The sequence below is a fragment of the Poecilia reticulata genome, chromosome 4, assembly GCF_904066995.2.
Source record: "Poecilia reticulata chromosome 4, P_reticulata-male-v2, whole genome shotgun sequence".
Lineage (NCBI taxonomy): Eukaryota > Metazoa > Chordata > Actinopteri > Cyprinodontiformes > Poeciliidae > Poecilia > Poecilia reticulata.
The window spans coordinates 17,404,560-17,429,556 of record NC_088833.1 but is presented as its reverse complement, the minus strand read 5'-3'; the positions used below and the strand labels follow the sequence as shown (position 1 = coordinate 17,429,556).

The following is a 24,997-nucleotide window of genomic DNA, read 5'->3' as shown; positions in this document are numbered from 1 at the left end:
GGAAGAGAAAGTGAATTAGAGGGATATAAAAAGAAGGCAAGCAGTCTTGTGAAAAAAGGAAACACTGTAACTAGTCCAAAGTTGTTTGAAAAAAATGAATAGCAAAGAGACTAAATAATAATTTTAACTTAAAGGAGCAGTTTCCGTTATTTTAAGTACAAGAACAGCGTAGGTCAAACAACTAACTCCGTAACTCTAACTCAGGCCTGTCAAGAAATAATAATTTTACAAATCTACTTAGCTGTATTTTTGAAATACCAAATATACAGCTAGTGGTTCATTATACTTTGCTCATTTTCTGAACTTGTGGCTCTAAGTAAATAAAGCTCCAGCATTAACAGAGTTTGGTGTCTAACAGCACTAAGCTAGACCGCCACATATTTTTTTGGACATATCGTAAAACTACACAGCACTAGCACAACTTAGAAACACTATTTATAAATTGCACATAATTGTCACTGCTACGAAACTAAATGATATGCAACAACTTTTGCAATGACTGAAGAATACGGTTGCTCCATATCGTACTACAACATGCCAACGCTTTGTCTGTACTGATGAAGAACAACTTCTCTCAGTATGCCGAATGCTTGGACTGGTCATAGTAGGACAGCCTGACCAATTTTCTGATTAATTCAGCTAATAAAGATTGGACAACTTGAGACAACTCTAGACCAACTCTAGAATGGAGGACAAGATTTTTGATTTATTCATTATGAAGACTCGTTTGAAGACTCCTTATCAAAATACACAAGTAAAATAGAAATGTGACAAAATTTGATGGATTTTACAGACATTAACATATGTACCAAAGCAAGCAGAAGTGAGATGATAAGTGTAAAGTTTGGATGCTCAATCATTTTAAAATGTATTCAAAAAACAGAAAGATATTGCTATTCTTCATTTGCAACAACAATTTATTTTAGTAGAGTAAAAATGTTAAATGTTGATGCATACAACATAATGCCAGAAAATTTAAATATTGCCCAAATTATTCAATTTGCTGAAATTCACTGTAAATAAATAAACTTATTTAGAGCATAAATATTACAGTTCACTAAACCTGTAGCCTCTCTCAAGAAGACATCATGATGTCCAGAGATAAAGTACATAGATTCTGTTGACACTTAGTTTTGTAAAGCCAACCAAAGATATTTTAGTTTGTTTTTCTAGGAACTAACTACCAAGGTGGAATGGGCTTACATACTTGTCTCACTACAGTGATTTTTCCTGTAGCTCTCTTTTCTTAGCTCATTTTTCTGTGTCGCAGTAAACTTTCTTTGGGCTTTTCTTCCTCTCTTCCCTTCCCGCCTCCTCCTTTTCTCCTCCTGCTGTCCCTGACAGCAACATTAAACAAGTAGGGAAAAATGAACAAGCAATTATGATTTATGATCAATGCATGCAGCAGCTGCTGACTTTTATAATGACAGTGGTTGGGGGGAGGGAGGATGAATGTGTGTGTGGTTTGGATGAGGGGGAATCAATAGGGGCCTGGGATCATTGGTATGCAGATTCCAAGAGATAGGGTTATGACGAGTAGGTGCCATTAATCAGAAAGCCGAATGCAGATCAGGATGGAAGAGATGATACTCCTATACGGCTTCATAAGTAAATCTGGAGTAGCTACTAGAGGCAAAAATCAGACTTTGTGTGCATTACATTACACAGTTTGTGCGTGGCATCCAGTTTTTAAAGATACTGTGTTTAAAACATTCAATGAAAGCTTCCAAAGGGGGAAAAAAAAATCTTAGCAAACTTTTTTTTGCAAAGTGAGATTCCCTTATTATTTCATGCATGTTACATCAAATGTATTTATATATTAAAATATATTAGCTTAGTGATTTTATATATATATATATATATATATATATATATATATATATATATATACTTCAGGATCCTGCAGATCCATCTCTTTGCGTTATGATCTGTTTTAAGTACTGTATTCAAATATTCCCAGGCAAATCCTGTTCAAAGCAACATGCTAAGTTTATTAGGCAGTAGAACAATTTTTAGATAATGGCACTGAAATATGTTATAAGCCAAACCATCAATAAGTCACATCAAAACTTATAACACAGCTGCTGAAGGTGTTCAGTATGTTCTATATAAAATCCTTGCAGGCAGGAGCAAATCATAATCTTATTAAAGATTGTAGTTGACAGAAAATATCTTCCGGAGTAGAGAATAAAGACTGGCATGTTTCAGGTGCTCCAAACATTATAGTAAATTATAAATTCTGACATCTACATGGCTTAGCTTTTATGAACTATAATAAGGTGTTGGCCTATAACTACAGAAGCTATCAAATCGAAAACAAAAAGTCTTTATCAATGCGTTTCTGAAAGTAGGTTAGACATAGTCTTGCACATGAATTTGCACTTTGTATTTGTGTGCAGTTATCCTGCTGGTGAGTGTTTGAAAAGGCCCCCTCTTAAAAGGATCTGGGGCCAGCCGTAATCAGATTTAGGCATCTGTCTGTGTGCAGGGAGAGGTGAGTTTAACCATTCATTATGTGAGCGCTGCCACCCACGGCCAGATTAGCCTGACACCAAACTCCCTGCCCTTCACATGTCCAGGAAGTGTCCTTCACTTGCCTGGAACTTCACCCTGCCCCCTCTGATTCAAACCATCCATCCATCCATCCATCCATTTTCTTGCACCCTTTTTCCCTCAGTGGGGTCGGGAGGGGTGCTGGTGCCCACCTCCAGCCAACGTTTCGGGCGAGAGGCGGGGTACACCCTGGACAGGTCGCCAGTCTGTCGCAGCGATTCAAACCACCGGAAAGAAAAGAATAAATAAAAATACACAACTTCTATAAAATAATAATAATCTATTGGATGTTTTGGATACTTTTCGTTTGTCTTTTCTTGATGGAAATGCCTCCCTGTAAAAACCCTGTCAGTCTAGGACAATAGCGATGCTTTATCTCGGTCAGGTTTATTGAAATATCCTCAACACGTCATTGACTTTCTTGTCCCACCAAACAAAAGAAACTGGGTTTTCATCAAATTTGCTTCTCGTTCTTTTTCCTTCATGCACATCTTCTCCCCCCACATTTTTCTCTTCCCCCTCCATGTCACTGGGCTTGCTTATCCTCATGGGACACCTTAGCCTCCATTAAAGCCATCAAAAGAGGAGGATAGGGCTGAAGCTCAGAATTAACCTCACCAGAGGCCCCGTCTGTCCTCCTGCGGCTCATCGATGATGTTTAAAAAGAAATATATGAAATAAATAAATACATAAAAGAGTGTAATATGAAAATCAATGCCAGCAGTGGGGGCTGTGGCTGAGGCATTTGGAGAGAGGGACTCATAAAGCTGAGTACTGCAGGAGACTGATGGAAGGCAAAACACTTACTTTGTTTATTCTCTCTCCTCGGCCCTGTCCCCTCCCCTGGCTGTCTGAATCCAGCTCGCACTCCCTCACTCTGCCCCCTCTCTCTGTCTGAAACAGTCGAGGACAGCTTTAATGCGCCTGACAATTTATGTGGATGGTTAAGAACGATGGAAATCAAATAGTTGAGTGTAGGCAAGGCCCAGTGAGTGGCCAATAAGAAAGAAACAACAGCTGATGATGGCAAAGAGGACTGTTACCTGCTTGAATGGCTCTTTAGGCTGCACTATTACTGTCAAGTTGCTGGCTCTTTTCTGAGTGCTCATATTATAGATTCATAACTGTTTCTGTGTCTGATAGGCGCTTTTAACACAGCTTGGCAACAGCTTTCTCATTTCATCGAGTTGGACTAATGTGCAGCAGGTACTAAATATGAATCCCATAAGAGCAGCTTACAGTGTCACTTATAAAATGTCAAAGGCGGTGTGAGGTGGATTTTGTGCCTTTTGTGTGGTTGTATGAACTTTTACAGAGGTATGTGCTCATTCCTACTTCCTGAGAAAGTACCATCTTGAGCTCAACCAACGTCACATGGAAACCAGAATAGCTGCTAAGCAGCAAAACTGCTGTTCTTGCATCAGCTAATCTTAGTGTTCATGTGGATGGCTTGGCAGGAATGCAGGCAGCCTTTTAAAATAAAACAAATTTAGATTGATTTAGATTGAGCATAATATTTTGCACTTTGAGTCTACAAGTCTCCTTAGCTATAAATCCATCTTTCTTGGAGTTGGACCTTCACAAACCTAAATATTAAGCTAAAAATCATACTTATGTTGAAAATTTAATAATGTTCACTTGGACGTAAGGGCAGAAGAAAACGTTTGAACAGCAAAAATAGTTAAATCATGGTGTTACGAATCTTGAAAATTTAAATATTGTGTGTATCAAACAAAAATAATATGCTCTCTGTGTTCAACAAACAATACAATGGTGTCCATCTCAGAAACATTGATACATTCCTTTGGCTTGGCTACTTAAAACTCCAGGCATTATTTAAAAAAAATGTTATGAAAGAAGCCATGAAAACTAAAGCAGGGCCTACAACACATTGTTTCATGTCAGTATTATCACATACTTCTCCAGAGATTTCAATTCTTTTAAGCCCAGCTTTACAGTTAAACCCGTAAAGCTGGACATGATGGACAGACTGACATACGGATGGATGGATGGATGGATGGATGAATGGATGGATGTGTGTGTGTGTGTGTGTGTGTAATAATATTAAATAATATTTCTTATGACTTCATCCACCTGGTGTATTTTTGTGCAGGCTCTTCTGTCTAATTCTCTAATTTCCTCCATTTTTCTCTATCTGGGACATTTTAAACTGCTACATTTCAGGAGAGGAGACTTTTGGCATCACTTGCTGCCTACCAGCCAGCGAGCGCACGAAACATCTATAAAAATCCCTTCATTTACTACGTCCCCCCTTTCTCTGTGTAGGTTTCTGGTACACAAACAATCGGGTTCTGTTGTAGACCGGAGACGTTCACACAAATCCAGCAATTCAAGAGGTGAGCAGAGAGAGATGCGGATGTTTCTTTTTTCCAGTTTAGAACATAAAGTTTGATAAATTATGTTTTATTTCTCTGATTTACTGTTTTGTACAATTACAACTGGCTGCAGAAAGCCTCTTTCAGGCTCTTTCAGCAAAGATAGGGTAGAAGTGCAGTGCTTATAAACAACATCTGCTTAGTCTGCATCTAAATGTGCTGTTGTGGATTTTTGTTGCCTTTCTATGGATTCATCACTTTATTGTGTGTATATATATTGGCATGTAAATATGCTATATAATGTATAATTTTTTAAGGTGATATAGAGAAATTGCAAAAACCTAAACAGCAACTTAACTGTTCCAGTTGCCTAACTTAAAAAAAGGCAAAACGTGAGAATAGAGATCATGAAATACTTACCAATACTGCCTTGGTATTTTTTCCATCACTTTTATTTTACACCTCATTTTGATGTAAATTTTCAGAAGCTTTCAGCTGCTTAAGTTCCCACCTTCCTGCCTTTTCTCTCTTGATGACCCTTTACATTCGAGACGATGGGATGCACAATTACTCACACACAAACACACATGCACACACACAATTATGACGAATCTTGCTGGATATTTGTTATGACTGGACTGACTGAGCCATTAGTTATAGGAGGCAGTGCTGGGAAAGGGGAGGGATACAAATGTGTAATAATGCCTCCGCCGTAGAATTTCAATCAGCCACCAAGGTGTGTGTTGGCCGATTTTATCACACAAACAGTTGATAACAGTGAAGAAGACACAGATGAGAGGATTAGGTCATCTCTGTTTGCCAAGAAACGGCCTGAGCTTTACCTGAACAGCTTCATCTGCACACCAGATCCATACAAAAGTAAAAAAAAAAAAAAAAACTTCTTAGTTTTTTCTTTAACATCAAAATGGTATTTACTTAATACTGATCAACTTACGTTTGTCACGACACCTTGCAAAGCTGCACAATGTTTTATCCTGAATCCAACAATATAAAAAATTTCACATTATCAGTGCTTTAGCATCATGATATTTAATTTGGATCAGTGGGAACTACCATGAAGATTTAAATCTGTTATGGTTTACACATTAGCTTCTGATTTGTTTTCAATAAATGTATGTTTATGTTTGGGCAACAAAACTAAGGGCTGAGAATCTCTGGGCAGTTATGGGTGATCAATGTTTAAATCTTCTAAAACCTTTAAACGTTTTTCCATTTTTCCAAGATGTCAGAATGGAAGGTACCACAGAAATACCCAATTTTGATGAAACGGTTAAAGCCCAACTGGCCCATTATATTAGGAGGATTTCAGTTCATCAGTAAACAGTTATTTTGAATCGTCAGCTTCGTCTTGTGTAACTTCTCATTTCTGGCGTCCAGGGTCTTGCTACATTAAAACATTTCCTTCATTTTGATGAGTAATTGAGTGGACTGTAAACTACATTATTCACAGTTAACAGATCTCCACATAATTTAAAATCTGTTTTTGTTTCCTACTACAGAATCAGTACTTCTGTGTTTAGCCTGGTTTCTTCCTGGACAAACCCATTTACGGAGATTTTGAGAAACTGAATCATACTGTATTATAATTTGGATTGAACTGGACTCCGGGTAAATGAATCGGAATTAAACTATAGGGCTGGACTGAACTGTGACCAATTTTAATTCTATTTAAATGGATAAGAATTTGATCAGTTGGCTTTGCAAAATGCCCTGAATGGAGATTTGTTGTGAATTAGCCTTAGAGAAATAGACTGAATTGTACTGAATTAGCAAATTCAGGACAGTATTATCCACTATTGAAAATGTCAAATGAGGAAATTTTATAAGGAGGGCAGTCTTCCAACGCTTCAGCAGAGTGTTGGTCCAGGGCTGTATGCAGTGTGCTATGGTCCAACACCTTACAGACAACAACTTGTGTGCTTCTTTTTTATTTGTTTGCCAAAAAAATATTGATATACACAGATTTGAGAAAGACCTATTTGACACACACACAAACAATAAAACTGTCCACATTTCTGTAAGGGGTTCAAGTGCAAATTGTGTGCATGAGATTTGTTGTGTATTCGCCAGCCACCAACTGAAGGCCACCCAGTCAGATATTTATTACTATTGATCTAGCTGGTCCTGGCTGGAGACTTTTGTTCGTTCGGCTTGAGGCTCTGACCTCAATTAAGTTATGAATTTCTATCTGATAGACTGAGAGTGCTTGGGGCCTGCCGTGGCCGAGCCACCACGCTGGATTAATTAGAATTAGCGGTGCTGCGAGTCGCTCTCCCCGCCTCATGGATCATGTTGTTTTAATACAAAGCAGGGGCAAAGGCAGGGAGGGTTGGATTGAAGGGAACCAGGGTGCGGGGGCAGGGCAGAGTTATGAGGAGAGGATGAGAAACAGAGTCGTGGAAAATGCAGAAAAAAAAAAAAAGCAGGAACAAGTCGAGTAGAAGCATGTGACACACAGACATGTGCTTAACACCAGCGCTGCCTTTTCTTCCCATCAGCCTCCCTTTACGATAGACCTTAATATTTCCTTCCTTCCTGGCATTGTGTTCCTGTTGGGTTAACCTGTCTCTCACCTGTCTATCCTCTTTGTCAGCCTAATCCCCACTCTCTGTCACACAGCCTCTCTGTAATCACAGACTAACTCACGCATTGTGAATGTCTTCATTTGACCTTTTTTGGCCATTGTTATCACCTGCAGCATCACAGGCCCAAAGCACCCAAAGCAGGGCCTTTTATTTTTTACCCTGTTTCAAATTAATTGGCATGTGATATCTTCAAATGCATATCTCCATAGATTAGTAACCCTAAGGCTTGATGGTAAGGTTAGAAGACAGGTTAGGATTTCCAACTGGAAAACAAAAGCAGTGCATGTGTGAAAGACAGAGAGTGAATGTGTGTGTGAGCGTGTGAGAGTATGCATGAATTTGGGATTACTCCACCCGCACTGCAATGACCACCAGCAGAGTGAACTCACACACACTTGTGTTGTGGAGACTCTCCATTGACAGAAAGCATTCCCAAGCTTCTTACCGTTACCTTTGACCATTATATTTATATAACTAAATATCTCAGTCCAACCAAATGTAATTATAACACACATCTTGTCAGTAATCTTACCCTAAAAACAAACATGTCCCATTAAATATCCTTTAGACCTAAACCGTACCTTACCGAAAGAGTCCTATTATTTTGTTAAACCCAGCAAGATGTTGCGCATCATCTACTAATTTGTTGTAGAGAGTGTAATGTCTTCTGCCATCAGGCGTTTCTTCAGAGCCGCTGTAGTACTGACTGCTACAGGAGATCCTTCTGGCCCTCAGCCATTAGCATCTACAGCAATTCTCAGAAGAGACCTTTATAATATAAGTTACAGCAACATTTAATCTACATTTGGGTTTAATAATGTATTTTTGAACTGAATTTGAATTTTGTTCTCAAGGAAAATTGTTTACTGTTGATGCACAGAACAGCTTTTTACCCAAATTAGTCTATTTTTTTTGCAATCAACTGAGTAGTTTTGTTTGCTTGATTTTTTTTTATCCTTTTGAGACACAGTAGCATCTTTTCCACTGCATCAAGATTTATACATGGTTGTTCAGTTTAATAAAAAGCTACTCGTCAAGCAGTTAGTAAACTTTTTGTCTGTGTAGTTTCTGTAGTTGGAGACACACATCTCTTCTTGGTAAATAAAGATTAAATTAAAAAGTGCATAATAAATATTATGCATGCAAACATGCTTCCAACATGGGCAAGCCTTCCAGCCCTTTTGGAGGATAACAATATAATCTTGACATTCTTGAATACTCAATTTTACCTGTTCCCAAAGAAAAACATTACAATTTGATTTTTATGTTTACTGCCTGGAGCAGAGTTTTATATATATATATATATATATATATATATATATATATATATATATATATATATATATATATATATGTAGCACAACATTATTATCTCACAAGAAGGGGAAAATATGATTACTATGTTTTTAGATCTGCTGTAGTTTAGAAATGTCCTATTTAGATCAACCTGTAGTTAGTAAACCATTTATATAACTGAGACCAAAACACCACCTGTTTTAGAACATCCTCTCATTTACCTAAGCTTAATACAGTGTAGTAAAAACCAATGACATTACTGACAAAATCAAAAAATCAAAGAGCCTCAACAACAATTTCAAGATAGCTACAAGTCAACAGCTCTATTAAGACAATTAAGAACACAACACTTGTTTTTAGCAGTCTGTGCTAAAATGAATGAAGCACAAAATCGCACAGGTTGCTCTACATTTACTGGCACCCCTGGGAAATATGTGTAAAAATGTCTATTAAAAAGAACAAACTAATCAAAACTTGTCATCATCACCATTCAGATTAACAAATATAATGTGTGTTTTTTTTTTAACTGGACCTGTGAACAGAGGTGGACCAGGTCAAACCACTATGCAGTCAAATCTGCAAAGTTCACTGTTAGAGAATGCAACCGCTGTTACTTAAAGGTTTCTACACAAAGGGGGGAGTTTTAAGGATTTTTGGTTTATCTAAGCATATTTCAATAAAACCTGCAAAAAAACACTGCAGCTGGACGGTTTGAAAATAACCATACCAACACCAAACTTATAAAATCTTAATTATTTACGACCGTTTTCCTGTGTGGATCAGGTTTTTCCTGTTGCTTTAGAACGAAGGCATGTTGGATATTTACACTCTACTATTCATTATTACGTACTCTGGCCTGAACAACAGGTCAATTATTCAAACTTCAGTTTACAGCGTTGTGTGAATTAAGGTTTTACTGCCTCTGTCCCCCACAGTTGGTGAAGCCTGCCCCACTTTTTTCAGGGAGTATTAGCTGCGGGAACACGGCGAGGTTTAATGTACCGTACAAACACCAGAGCCAGCTCTACAGCTGGCAGGTGGCAGATCTGTGATCTGCGTATTCAAACTCACGCAGCTACCTATTGTGGTCCCTTGATCCTGGATTAACTATCAAACGAGCTCTTAATGCAGGTTACCAGGGTTTGGGAACAATTCGCTAAAACAATCAGTTGATTACTTTCCAACGATTTTCCTCCTCTGCCAAGCAAATAATAATACTTTTTGTTTTAACTCTTAAGCCCCCCTCCCTGTTTTAATCAACAAATTAAGCATAAATCATGTTTGATCTTTATTTACTGGTTGCTCAGCAGTTGGTAGAGGTCAAGGGAGATTACTGGATGCTTTAATAGCCCGAAAACAAGCCAAACATTCCTCCGTTTCTCTCATGGACATGTACAACCATAAAGCGTCTTTGTATCATGTCAGAGGCTTTGGGGGAAAGGACACATTTATAAAAGCCTTTATTACAATTTTTTTTTATCTTACCCATCTCCTTTGGTTTATTTTGGCTCCTCTCAAAGTAGAGGATGTTCAAACATGTTCTAATTAGAAGTGTATTGTTTAGTAAGCTATACATAGTGAGATAATTGGCATCTTGACAGAGTGATATGATTTAGCTGATTGTATTTTGCTCTCTACCACCACATAAATCTGTCCCCAGTGACTCCTGTGGAAATTACCAGTTTTTTTTTAATATTCTGTCTCCTCCACTGAACAGTTCCTCAGCCACCTGAGAGAGTGGCAGGTGGAAAGTTCCCAATGACCTGAATTTATGAACAGATCAATGCTTTGATTTCCTATGAAATCTCACTTCTTTAAAAAAAAAAAAAACTCCTGAAGTTTTCCATGAATGGACGAAAAATTCTTCATAGGATCATTAAAATTAAAATGTGGTGTCAAGCAGTTCACTGCAGGCCAGCTCGAGCAAATTTCCTGACTAAGAAGGCAAGGAGAGGCAATTTTATTTTTTTAGCACATTTCAGCCACAAGGCAATTTAAAGTGCTTTGCATAATTAAAAAGTTGATAAAACAACAAACAAGCAAAATATGACATTGCAGTGGCAAAACAGAGGAAAACAAAGACAGGTTGAAAAACAAACTACAATTTATGATGGGCCAGTCGTTAATCAAAGCCAGCTTTAAACAAATGGACTTTTAAACAATACAAGAACTCAGTTTTCCAAAGTTCGCTCCAGATTAGTGGAGAAGAAAAGCTGAATGCTGTTTCATCAAGTTTGGATCTGACTCTGGGGTTGCAGAGTCGACTTGAATCAGAAGACCGGAGCGGTCTGGAAGGTTGACACGCTCAACATGCCCTGTGACACATTGCAGAGGTCCTAATTTTCGTTCTAAGTCTTACTTTTAAAAGGGAAAAAAATGCAAAAATAGGTGGAACAAGCACTTGAAGCCTACAGCTAAATTAGTGGGAGCTTCTCCAATAAAAAATAATTACAGATAAATCGCAAATATTATTATCACAGTAACAATGCCATACCATAATAGCAAAGGCATAAAAATGATTCTAAAATGTACAACATTTTCTGCTTTAACTTTTCCGTGTAAGTATTTTGATAGTCATATTTTCGCTCAAAGTTGCCATAATGCGAGACTCTAAACTCAGCCTATGTTCACATTAATCAGAAATAAATTACTGTGAATGTGTTACGTTTTGAAAAGAGAAAAAAAAAAGCCTCTATTTTCACACGGGTCCAGCTATGCTTGAACCATCTTGGTGCGGCTGTAAATCACGAGTGAATTGTTTTGTACTTATTACACTCTTACGTCCACCCCCCTCTCTGGGAGCATTCACAAACAAAAGGGGCCACACATGACCACAAAAGAGAAAGTCATTTGTGAAATGTCCTGATTATGTGGGTTGTGCAACGTAAAAACAATTTGCCTGATTACTTCCAATTGATTTGTCCTCGCAGTTAAAACCTCAGCGAGCAGCCCGGTGAGCCGCCCCGTGCCACGGCGGTGGGCAGGGGGAAGAGGAGTAATTTCTCGGATGTGCAGCTGAGCCAGCTTACTGCCTAAGCTAAAGCCCGCTGGATGCTGCTAAACCTCTGAGAGTCTAAACACCAGGCTAGCTACCAGCTAACAGTGTCTGCTAAAGCCCTGAGGGATTTATGTGTGGAACAAAGTGAATTAAAGGTGACCTTCTGAAAGGGATGGAGAGACAAAAGGGACGGCTGATGGGGATGCTGGGGATTTCACAGGTTGCTCGTGCTTTACCTGAGCAGATGCAAAAAAAAAAAAAAAAGAAGCTCTGCTCCATAAAAGAAGAGTCTCTCACAGCTTTCCCATCTTCCCTGGCATTTGGAAAAAATTCCTCCAAATGCATAAGAAATAGCTTCATTAAATTAAACTGAAGTAACTAAACATTTTGGAAAAACAGATATGCTCCAAAAAGCTTTAGATTTAACAAGATCCTTAGAAAAAGAACAGGAAAAAAAATGTCCACATTGTGTTGCTCTTCTGTAAAGGGGATCTTTACCTCCCAGATATCTGAAAATACCAACTCAGTGGCCACTTATGCGTCATTGCTGATTGAGTGCGTAGTAAGTTTACTTCACTCTGGATTTACGTAGACCGCTCTATGTTCGACTGCACATTAGGATCTCTACTTTTTCTAAAGAAAGCAAAACCCTTCATTCTGTCTGCAGTCGGCTGCAAATAACCTCTGTTTTAACCCCAATTTGCAGAAATTCAGCTTTTTTTTTTACCTGGAATAATGGATAACAGCTTTCTAAATTCCAGTGACAAAAAAAGATCCAAACTAAATAACTTAATGAAAGAACAGTTAATTAAATGACAACAGGGTAGACCCTGTTGTCATTTAATTAACTGATTTAAAAATATAATGTTTCAAAATGGACTTTTTCTGGTAGTTACACATTAGGATCTAGGAAAAATACTACACGGTTGGTTTTTCAGGGCATATTAGATACAATAAGACAATTTATTTTTGACAGTGTCACCTACTTCTACTAGCATATTTTACAGTGCTCTTAAATGTCTCAATGCAGGGAAAACTACTCGTTTGAAGGAAGTGTGGGAAAAGGGAAGTTAACTAAAATTACAGATGGTGAATGGAATGATGCCTGGAATAATGTAAAATCTTTAAGTGTTTGCAACAGAGTCGAAGCAACTCAGCTTACCCTTGCACATTGCTTCTGGTGTTGTACTAAAGGTAAACAATTTTGACATCATTGGTGAGGAAATGAACAAAATTCTGGCTGTTAACTAAAACAATAATCTTTTAACTATTAGAATAACTTACCCAACTATTGCCGATAAATATAAAAGAAAGCACTACAGAATGCTAACTTTCTGTTTGAGAAAATGCCTCTTTAGCTGGATTTTTGAAAAATATTTCCTCCAGGATACAATGGCAGAAGGTTATGCTCAGCTATGTCTTGTATCTATCACAATTAATGGTCTTTTGTATTATAAAACAAATACAGCACTGAGCCTAAGAGCTATATTCATAACACCTGACTAGGACTCTTGAGGATGGGCTAAATGTTTTTTTGTTTTTTTTTGTCTATCTAGTGTTGGAAAAACTCTATAAATATAGAGAGAGGATTTCTGCTTACCTGACTGTTGATGTCGGCTTTGTGCTGCAGTAAGACAGACACCAGCTCCTTGTGCCCTCTGTCACAGGCCCAGTGCAGGAGAGCCCGACCCTGCCAACACAAGCGCACAAATCACACAAACTTGAAGAGCTGCATAATTGTGAAGCGGAATAATTATGACTGATATTCAAGTGTTTTTTACAAATAGTAATTTGACAAGTATAGCCTGCACTTATATCCACAGCTTATGAATCAATACTGGGTGGAATCACTTTTTTATTGCAATTACATCTGCGAGTCCTTTGGGCTAGATGCCCTCCACCAGTTATGGATATCTAGAGACTGAAATGTTTGTCCAATCTTCTTTGCAAATTACCTCAAATTGAAGGGAAAGTTTCTGAACACCAGTGTCAAGATTTAGGTTTGGACTTTTACTGAGCCATTCTAATTATGTTTAAAAACTTTGATCTAACAATGCCTCTGTAGCTCTGGATATATGTTTGGGTTTGTCGTCCTGCTGGAAGGTGGAATGTTTAAAGTCTTTCACAGCCTCTGACATATTTTCTTTCACTGTTGCTCAGCATTTAGCTCCATCCTTCTTCCCATCAACTCAAACCAGCTTGTCTGTCCCTGCTAAATAAAAAATAACCACCGCACCACTTTTTTTTACCATGGGGGCTGTATGTGCAGGTTATTAGTCTTAATCATCTTCTTAGTTGAATGCAGGCCAAAAGGTTTCATCTCATCTCTGAGATGAGATGCAGCTTACAGACGGCCTTTTTCTCAAAGGTTCCTTTTAAACAGAGTTTGTTTCTGCGCCACTCTTAAATAAAGGCAAGGTTTGTGGAGTGCACAATTAATAGTTGTTCTATTAGCGTATTCTTCCACATGAGCTGTAGGGCTGTGCCGTTCTTTCAAAGTTACGGGGGGCCTCGTGGCTGCTTCTCTTTGCCCACAACCGGGTCCCTAACCTGCCGGAGGTGTTTTTTTGTTCAGGATTTAAGCCATTTGTTCACTAATGTTCTCTAACGAGCCTCTGAGCCCTTCACTGAACAGCTGTCTAGTGCAGCTTTGACTGAGATTCATTTACAAACCTGTGGACTCCATTTACTAATTACAAAAGTTTGAAGGTGGTTAATTGAACTTAATTTTTATTAGGAATAAATGACTAAAAGGAGCTGAATACATGTGCATGTTACACTTTACAGAATTGTATTAGGATGGGTTTTTTTCTTCTTTTAAACCAATGCTTTCCTTCTTCAGATTCATGGACTACTTTGTGTGGACTCATCACATAAAATGTAAATTAAAGATGTAAATGTTTGTGGTAAAATGTGAAGAAAATATGAGGGGCATGAACACTTTTTTGAGGTGCTGTATTTTGGTTTGTGTGGAGAAGAATTGGTTAAAAGCCACAAGACAAACTGCAGAATCAAGCACTTCTTACGCATACACTATCCCACAGCCCTTTCCTTCGGTCTAAGATTCTTGTTCTAATAAAACTTCAAGAGCTCATTTTTCAATGAGGCCAATTAGGTAAAGCAAACTCTGCAAGTCCAATTCTGTTGCTTAAATCATATTGATCACCAGGGCTGGATGTTAAAATGGCTACTTATAAGTCAGGTCAGAATACCGATGTTGCCTTCTCTCACTCTCTCTTTAAGGTGCTCTGCTGCAGAGTGCTGCATGCATTTTCACTGCACATCAGAGCCTCGTGGTTCAAACAGGAGAATACAAACTCAGAAATATGATGACTCTCAGGTCCAGCAGTGATAAAACCCTAATTAAATAATGTAGAAGAGTTGGGACATGTTCCAAAAAAAGAAACACATCTCCACAAAAATATTAGCAGATAATAAAGCTGGCAAAGGTTATAACATCAGAAAAGAAAACAATTACACATTCATAAACACCTGTTGTTCAACCCAGATGTGAAAACATATTTTGAGTCCTCCTGTCATTGAAACATTGACATCTAGCTTCAAAGGTGTGTATGTTACAGCCTTTCTTTGACAACTCTGGCATTTTACTTGCGTGAATTTGCCAAGGGGTGGTTTAAGATTGCAATTGTTTGATAACAAGAAGTAAAAATAACATGTTTTTATTGTTATCTTAATAAAAAAAATTTTATATAATGGAATTACTTTAAAACAGCTTGTCAACTAAATCAGCAGCATCTTAAAAATATTGATTAGTGATGCTCCTTTTAATTACCAAACGACCGATTACGTCTTTCTAAGAATAGCATGCCAGTGCATAGCAACAAGTGGGGGAGGGGCAGCATCGCATAACTCTATTTCTATTCCGTATTAAGTTATCATAATACTTTGAAAAAGTAAAATCTTTTTTTAATGTTTTGTTACGTGTTTTGCTGTTTTCATGCCTTGCAGGATTATTTTTAACTGTTTTAATAATCATTCCACTGCTTTTCCTTCACTGACAGACACAGGACACACAGCAGCAAATGGATGACTACAAACCCTTTTTAGATTAAAGACAAAGTTAAGCCATTTGTTTACACGTGCTGAAAATATACCACAAACTTTAACATTAACATTCAACACAAGAACTGAACTGAGATGATATTTCTGATCCACACTCATAAAACAAGTGGCAAGACAGAGCCCCTTTCTTTTAACCTGCCCTTAACACTATTTTGAGCTGAAACGTCACCACTGCCCTCTGCTGTCTAGTGGGCAGAACAACAAAGAATTGGAAAAAGAACAGTAGTTGTGGCTAGACAAGCCTTTTCAGCAGAGATGGCTCAACCATCTGGCCTTTGACTGTGAGCTCAGCGGATGAATGCCTGTTTATTGTGAAGAGTGGCAGTGATTGAAGAAAAGGCAGGGGGCCAGTTGGCTCGTGTGATAATGAATCAAAAGCAGACGGATGGATTTCACGATCCATCCAGGAAACACCTGATCGTCACAGCGGCGGTTTCTGCAGTTTTAGAAATTTCAGCCCTAACTATTGGTCCTTCCGTCTGAGTGAGTACAGAAACCTCTATGTATAAACTAAGATGGGGCTGCATTGTCTGCCACCCATTAACAGGTCATATGCATCTTTACAGCAGGTCCAAGCAAAGTCACTGACTGTGGACACATACAGCTCTGGAAAAAATTAAGAGACCACTGCACTGAACCCTATTGAAAACCTCATGGTTATTCCACCAAATCTTGATTTCTGAACTCTTCCTGAGTTAAAACATCAGTATTGTTGTTTCTAAATGATTATTAACTTGTTTTCTTTGCATAGTTTGACGTCTGGAAACACTGCATCTTTTTCATTATTTTGACCATGTCTCCTTTTCTGCAAATAAATACTAAACGTTTGCTTGGAATTTTGGAGACATGTCAGTAGTTCATAGAATAAAAGAACAATGTTCATTTTGCTCAAACATGTACCTATACAAAGTAAAATCAGAGAAACTTATCATTTTAAGTTGTCTCTTAATTTTTTTTCAGTGCTGTATATGCAAAATATTGGTGAAAGAGTCCTCAGCAGGACAACTGTATAGAAATAGCAGTCTAATAATAAGTAATAATTTGTTGGAGTAGGTCTATTTAAAGAACCTCTCACATGGAAACTACGTCAGCCTTTACATGCTGTTTTTGGCGCTGTACCTCTTCGTCTTTGGTATTGACGTCCAGTTTCTGCGTGCTGATGGCATTCCTGATGTGCTCGATGTTATTTTCTCTGCAGTAATCAAATATGTTCTTGTCTTCTTCCCTGAGAACAAGACAGGAGGAAAAACAGAAACAAAAACAGTTATGTTGTCATTTTTCTTTTAACAAAACAGGAAAATAAGGGCAATAATTTATGGTCACTAAGTCTTTGTAAATTAGTGGGTAAATCCCTGTGCAACTCAAGCTTTGATACAAATTTTTTTTCTCATACGTTGTTTTTGGTTGCTTACAGCTTGCAAGAAATGCATTTGCGAAAACCATTGACGTCAAAGTTATTTCCCTGCTCAAAATACTCTCCAACATATGTGTCCTTTGCCAGTCAGTGAACTTAAACTTCCTTCCTGGTTCGTACAATACTACTTACGTCATAAGTAGTAATGACATCAGTTTTGAATCATCAGAAATTTAACACTATCAACATATGATACTCAACCATCTGATATCACAGCGGCAGACACACATGCCACATCCTCAAGGGACAGAGGCACGCACAGCGGCACCATCCCACCTCTAATTATATCTCTCTGTCTCTAATCACCTTGTTGCATTGGGGACAGGAAGGAGTGCTTTGGGGGTGTGGGGAAGGTGGGAGAGATGTTGGGTAAAAAGGAGGGGTGCAAAATCTCATTTAGAGCTTTACGCTTTCCACTCCCTCTTACCCACCCCACCCATTCAAATTAATTGAATTTAGTGCTCTATTGTCTGAAAGAAAACCTGCATATTTGACACTCCTACTGCTCCTACAGAGTCACTCAGTCAACACAAATCCCATAGTTCCTCAAGTTGTCTTCCTGTGTTGCTTTGGGCATGGGAAACTCCTGAGAGCCCAGCTAGCTTGAGCCACACTTCCACTCCACGAAGGCGAAACATGTTCAGCACAATTGAACCATCGGCGGGTGATACAGTTAAGCCTGAAGTTATTCATACTCTTAACAGATTTTGGTTTTAAATGATTTTTTTAATAAAGAAGTTTGTTTATGGTAGGAAATGAGACGGGTATCGCTCAAAAAAATAACAAGACAACATAAAAGAAAGCAGCTTAAACAATAGTCATTGAGTTATATGATGCTCAAAGGAGCAGGACAGCTCTTTTCTGCAGGTTTTTTTTCTAAACATGATCTACTCGACTTGAACTGAAATACATGGAGTCAAAATATGGTCAAATAGCGTCAAATCAAAATATGGTAAAAATGCTAACATTAACCAATGTTAGAATAAACTACAGAGTGCAGTTTATTTAAGACAACTATATATGCACACACACACATGCACACACACATACATGCACACGCACACACACTTGTTTGAGCAAATTACACAAGACCTAAAGTATAGCTTTCAAAGCCTGAGGAATTTTGTAAAAACTATAATTTTCATGCTTAATTGGGTAAAAGAAGGCAGTACAGAAAAACAAAAAAAAAAAATGTTGAGTAGCTCAGATCAGAACACCACACTGAGGGGTCATTGAACTTGAAATTTAAGTATGTTACCTTTTTCTATAAGATAAAAACAGATACAAAGAGTTTTCTCAGTAGTTCCTTCTTTTTTATTTTTTTAGTAATCCTCACTTCTTTTTCTTCAGTTTCTCAGTTACATCATCTCTCTTTTGTCTTCACTCACTCTTTTTCATCTGCTCATGATGAATGATGAATAACTCATCACGCTTTTAGCAGAGGAGGGTTATGTATCAGCACATTCATTTACATACTCCTGATTACTGCAGCTATGTTTATTCATGAAGCCCTCTGGTGGACCACGCCCACTTCCTTGTCTGATGGCCATCATGACCCCAAAGCTTGCCTGATGCGTGGCCACCATCCGTCTCCCCCGGCAACTAATCAATAGGCCGAGTCATCCGTCTTTAGTTGATGGTGAGACGGGGCTGGCATGACACATACATATGAATGACGACCAAGAACCCATACACACACAAACACACATACACGACAGGGAGCTTTGGGGTTATAAACAAGCATTAAAATTATTTTACAAATGAAGGCACACACACACAAACAATTATTTGGACAACAACTTTTAGCACAATAGAACAAAGGAACCCGAATACACAGACACAAAGCAACAGGCCATATTCAAACAAGTGATTAATGTGGGCCTTATAAACAACATGACATCCACAGCAGTGCAAAGCATGCTGGGAAGGTCACAGGCTACTCTGTCATCACGGCAGAGCCAAGGTTTTTACCGTTTGTGTATCTAGGATGTGTATGTGTGGGAACAATATGTGCTCACAAATGTGTGTATGTCCAGTGTGGTGTACTGGCAGATATGTCCTTCATCCATCAGGCCAAACTGGTCACACTGGTAAAAAAAAAAAATACTCATCTACCTGGCTTGAGTTTTAGTGATCAGCAGTACGGCCACATAATCCATCAAAGGCACACGTACACTCACACAATCTCTCGTCTTGCTCCCTCGTAAGACCTGAGCTTCGATAGAAGCACCTGAAACAATGAGAACTGAAATAACAAAAGTCTTGCTTCCAGCAAAGAGCTCGCTTTTATCAGAATCCATCTTGCAGGTGGTTGGCAAATTGCAAATGCAGCATTCGAACCCTCCGATCATCTCAGCGGTTGCTAATCAATCCTGTTTTCATCTATAAATGTTCCACACACACACACACGCATACACACGCACACGCACACGCACACGCACACACACGCGCACACACACACACACACACACGAGTGGAGGTTGAGTGAGCAGAGCAATTAAATCGGGCCTGGTTAACAGGTGTTCAACTGTTTAATATGGAGGCTGTTTATGTGTGAGAAAGAGGAAATTGAAGAGCAGCAGAGCAGTGAGTTCATCACGTCTGGGACGTTATGCATGACTTCGGATGATAATCACATGGACATACAGCATGAAGTGTATGACTCTGTCTGCTCAGGTGTGTTTGTGTCATGTTAATGTCATCCTTGTGACGGGTTCCCCATGAGTCTTTGCTGCGACTGGATATCACCAGGGGAACATCGTCCTGGGAAGTCGTCTGTAGCAACCTCGCTCTGCTGTACTCGGTGCATCTCCATAACCTTGCCTGTGTAATTGTGTAATAAAAAAAAATAAAAAAAACGGGGGGGAAGACTCCGGGCGCTTCTTACAGAAAATATGCATACTAATCATGTACAGCCATTTAGGAGGAAACCTGCAGGATTCACACATCTCATATTCATCACCAAAAAGCTCTTTTTGCATTGAAATGAAGATGGGGGTTTCCAAGCTTCAGTGAGTCTGCCAGGCAGGAGTAAATGGAGAATGGATTTCATTAACATAAATCAGAACTGTGTGACATTTCCAGACCTGCGACTGCAGTTACCGTCTGTTGAATGTAATCAAATACAGCGTCAAGTCTAGTGGTTAACAATGCAAAGCTCACTAAATTGACCTGAGAATTAAAACAGGGATACGGCTCCACAAAGATATTTGAAATACTTACACACAAGGCAGTACAGATCTCTATGCGGTGAACACATATTTACTTTGAATATTAGAATAAAAAGCAGATTCTGGTGTGTGATTGAAGAGTTTTGAGCTTGGTTTCTGATCTCCAGTTTTCCAATTTGCAGTTTCTCTTTAAAAAAGATAATATATGAGACTATATGAACTGCCTTGCTGTCAGAAGGGGTCATATAATATCAACAGAGGCGACATGTGAGTAAATTCTGTTTTACTCATAGGTATAACCGTACATTAACTCTGAGATTTCTAAAGCTCAAAACAGTTAGCTTCAGCCTTCCTTTAATCTGCCGAAAGTCTTGCTCTCTCTCTTTTGCAGTATGAATATCAGTTGAGTTCAGGTCAGTTTTATTTATACAGCGCTAATCCACACCAAATGTAGTCTCAAGGCACTTAACCAAAATTCTTTCAATTCATTCACACTTACATTCCAATTGATCCTGGTTATCAAACAGTAAAGTGAGCTCAATTAATTATTTAATTAAAAGGTTTCAATCTCTGCAGATTTCATCAAGTCCTTGACTTGCAGCATTCACGCATGGTATCATAGGTTGGAAAATGTGGCTTCCTTTTAAATGACTTCTTACATCTCTACGCTTCTTCTGACTTTATTATTAAAAACCGAAAGTGAAAATAGCTAAGTTGGAGTCTTCTTTATTTAGAAACACCATCCACAATCAGGAGTGATGACAACAATAAGTGTATAATAAGGCGTATTGCATTTTAACACTGCTAAATTGGTGCATCTCAACTTGTATGTGTTGCCTCCAATTTAAATACCTTATCATCTCCTCCTGGTATAACGAGCTGACCGCTGCTCCTCCGAAACCTGTTCTTCTTTCTGCTCCTCGTCGTTGCTGTAAGAATAACACAGAAAAATCTGAATCCAGCTTCGAGTCAGTTTTCAGTAAAACCTGGTATTTAAACACACAGATGTAAGCGACAGTTAACCAGTTTACAGTGCAGTGATGGCTTGTCTCAAGCACGACCATTTGTGTTGACCACCTGTCAAAGTCTCCACCCTCTCTGAGGAGAGGTTTTGGCCTTACTGCTTTGTATTGACTCGACACAAAGAGTCAGAAATGCCTATTCACCATGAATGCCTCCACATGCAGCCCCTCTCTAACAGTCTGTGCATTCCACATCCTGTATGTTATTTTGTAAAAACTCAGAAACTCCCCTGTGTTGTCGGTCTGACCTCATTCCCAATAAATAAGTTCCAAAATGAATGCAAACATGATAACGTGCACTGCGCCTCGGTTTGTGACTCTTGTTAATCATCTGTGTTTTCATTTAATTCCATTGAACATCCAGTTGGGCAAAGAATTTATTACCTAGACTATTCTTCACTAACCAACCTTGACTCACAAAAGAAGCAGCACAAATCGGATTTCAGGGAACGGGGAGAGAGGGAGCAAAACAACTATGCGTGCACTTTTGGGACAAACTAATTCACTTCAGAAACTCAGAATATTCGCTGATGCACCGGCCCTGCTTCTCTGCCTTATAATGTAATATAAAGCCAGTGTCTGCTTAACAATTGAGAGGGGAACAGAGGTCAAATTGTGGCTATTATTCTCTCCCCTGCTCCTCTGTCTATGCACTCCTACTTACACCATTTAACTGTGCCTCCAAAAGAATAGCTCCAGCCATGCCATGACGCTTTGTTAACACTAATGCAATCAGGTTCTTTTTCTTTATTTGGAGGCGTGGGTGGTATGAGCTTTTGCTGGGTTGTCCTCTGTTGGGCCGAGTCAGCAAGTATTTTCCCTGCACAGAATAGCTGAAGAGAAATGTGACACGGTTTCAATTGTGGTGGACAGTGATACTATTAAAAAAAGGGGGCATAAAAGAGGAAGAAATGAATAAAAGTGAGGGACATAAAGAAAAAGGCCACTGGGGTTAAAAATGGAAAGATGATTTGGGGGCACAGACACAGAGCGCTAGTGGACGATAAAAAGAAAAAGGAGCTTAAGCACAACAGTAGGTCAAAAAGGACATGGGAGATGAATCCGCTATTCCTTTCTTTTCAGAAGGAAGAAAAACAACCTTAAGCTCATTTGTCAGATATACTGCTTGTAATGTTTGTAACTTTATACTTACTCCTAGTGTTAACAGCCATAAGTACACTTTTCTATTTCTTCTTTGCAAGTTTCAAAGTGTAACCAACACATAATGATTTTAGACTTTCAAAAACATATGGTGAATGGTAGAGACATTCTTTTTTTATTATTTACATCTATCTGCTCTACATGCAAACAGCTTCATAATCCTCTACAGGAAGGAGAGGATCATGAAACCTCTCCTACAAATGCTTTTCCTGAATAAAGATAGTTTTGAATCTAAAATAAAATGAACCCTCTACATCCCAAGTTATGTGTCAGAGCACACGTCTCTCGCCTCTTCAGATTTTTTGCAAACTGAAAACCAAATGCACTTTGTGTAGACTGTGGAAAGTTCAGGGTAAATTCCTCCAGTTTCTCCATGCCATGTGAGAGGTGGTTAAAACTTACAGATCAACGCAAACACATATAACTGACTATAGAATATAAATAAACCAACCACAGTTACCTGTAATCTGAAACTGAGTCAAAGCGTAGATGAAATGCGTACTAAAGTAAAATTCAAACTATGTGCTTTCTTTTTGACTTCCAATAATCACCAGTGTATAATGAACCACTATACAAGGCTCAATAACTGCTTCTTGGAACTGAACTTGTTTTAAAGATCGTGACATTTTGATGCAAAAAAAAAAAAACAGTCATCCAGCTCTTGGTTGTGCTAAACAACATAAATGAATGTTCTGTTGGTCATATCAATGCCGCTTTCAAATTTTACTTCAACCGGAAATAAGTAGTTTTAAATGAACATGCACCCATTATTTGAAGTGAGCAACAGATAAGAGCATGGGTTTTTAAAATGTGTTAAAAGTTTTGATGGAGGGACAGGAAAAGGGAATGTTGAAATGTGGAGGCCGTGATGAGAGACAAAGGTGTTTTTTGTAAAACATACACTTGATATGTACTCTCCTGTCCCAAAGGACAACGTGTCCATGGCAGCATAACTCTCATGACAGTCAATTCACATCATGCAGTGGGAAGTGAAAAACTACATACAAGCTAACTGACAAAGTAAGATCAGTTTTACTTATATTTATTTCTTTTAAAGCTACTGCCAAAAGAAAACGAACGTATTTTAACTGATATTTTTTTATACTGCATGTACTGTATAAAATAATTTGGTAGCTAAAAACTGCAATATGACAGTGGCATCTGCTGGCAGAGAAACTACACTACATCCACTCAATATGCTTCGCACATAACAAGGTTAACAATGTCGTAATGAAGGACCAGAAAGGCTTTACAGAAAGGCGTTATATTAAACACAGACAGATCTAAAAACTGAAAATGTAAATGTCACATATTATTATTGGTTAATTATTGCATGGTATGTCAAGATCCAGAAAACTGTAAATGACCATCTCTGGATCTTCAGAAATGGTTGTGTTTTTACCTTTGTGGCGCCCTCGGGATCTAACACGTTGACAAGAGAAATGTATTCTTGCATTGCCTGCTCCGGCTGCATGTCTCCAAGCTGCTTCCAGGCTTGCCTGTCACGATAATACAGCGTTGCTTACAATTCAGGACCGCTCCATTTTAGATGCTAAATCTAGGACTAGATGGGTGTTTTAAGAAAGACTCGAAGTAAAAAAAGATTTTAGCTGTCAGAATCTACAAAAGCCTGTAATACTTACTGATTTTTTTTTTCTTCATTTTTACATTTTTACATTATTACGCTTCTTAATTTTTCCTGTCTTTAACGCAAATGCAAACTTACATATGAATTTTATTTTTCAGAAAAACTGAATGTTGCTTGTTGAATTGCAACAGAATTAGAGTTCTTAACTTACCATTTCCGTTGTCCTTCGAAATCAAAGAAGCCAGGTTTTGATGTATTGCACTTTCCAACTTTGACCTGTTAGAGGAAAACAATTACCTGATATAATATTTGATGAACTACAAAGGTAAGCTAAAACATGTAGGATTAAGTTTTACTACAAATCTCCAAAGAAATGGGAAAGTGCTGATGATATGTACTACATCTTGCTAAAGAAATTATTCTCTTTGAGGTTTTACATATTTTCTATGTTACATCCACAAATTGATATGCATTTTATTATGATTTGTGTGATAAGCCAACAGAAAAGTAGCATCTAATTGTGAGGCAGAAGGAAAAATATAAATGGTTTACATTTATTTAAATCAGCATCAACAGCTCGTGTAATGATTTTTTATTTATTTTCAAGTCCAATTTTTAATCTTTAACTACATTTTTAAAAAGTATATGCTTTCTTGTCGTCTTTTGGCATTTGGGTAAATCCTCACATATTTGTGACCACACTTGGGGTCAAGATCCTAACTTTGGGAACTTCTGCTCTCGTCGGCTTTGATTTTTGGTATTTATGCAAA

At 38.2% G+C, this 24,997-nt stretch overlaps 1 protein-coding gene across 1 annotated transcript in view; it reads right to left on the bottom strand.

Annotated features, from left to right (window-relative positions):
• The window catches only part of acbd6 (acyl-CoA binding domain containing 6), a 31,903-nt gene that overhangs the window by 6,000 nt on the left and 906 nt on the right, over nucleotides 1–24,997 (bottom strand). The window contains exons 2-6 of the mRNA XM_008407916.3: nucleotides 24,439–24,503; nucleotides 24,042–24,138; nucleotides 21,309–21,385; nucleotides 16,992–17,097; nucleotides 13,390–13,479 (exon numbers count right to left, since the gene is read on the bottom strand). Coding sequence (XP_008406138.2) covers nucleotides 13,390–13,479; nucleotides 16,992–17,097; nucleotides 21,309–21,385; nucleotides 24,042–24,138; nucleotides 24,439–24,503 — 435 coding nt within the window. The remainder of the gene's footprint in view (nucleotides 1–13,389; nucleotides 13,480–16,991; nucleotides 17,098–21,308; nucleotides 21,386–24,041; nucleotides 24,139–24,438; nucleotides 24,504–24,997) is intronic.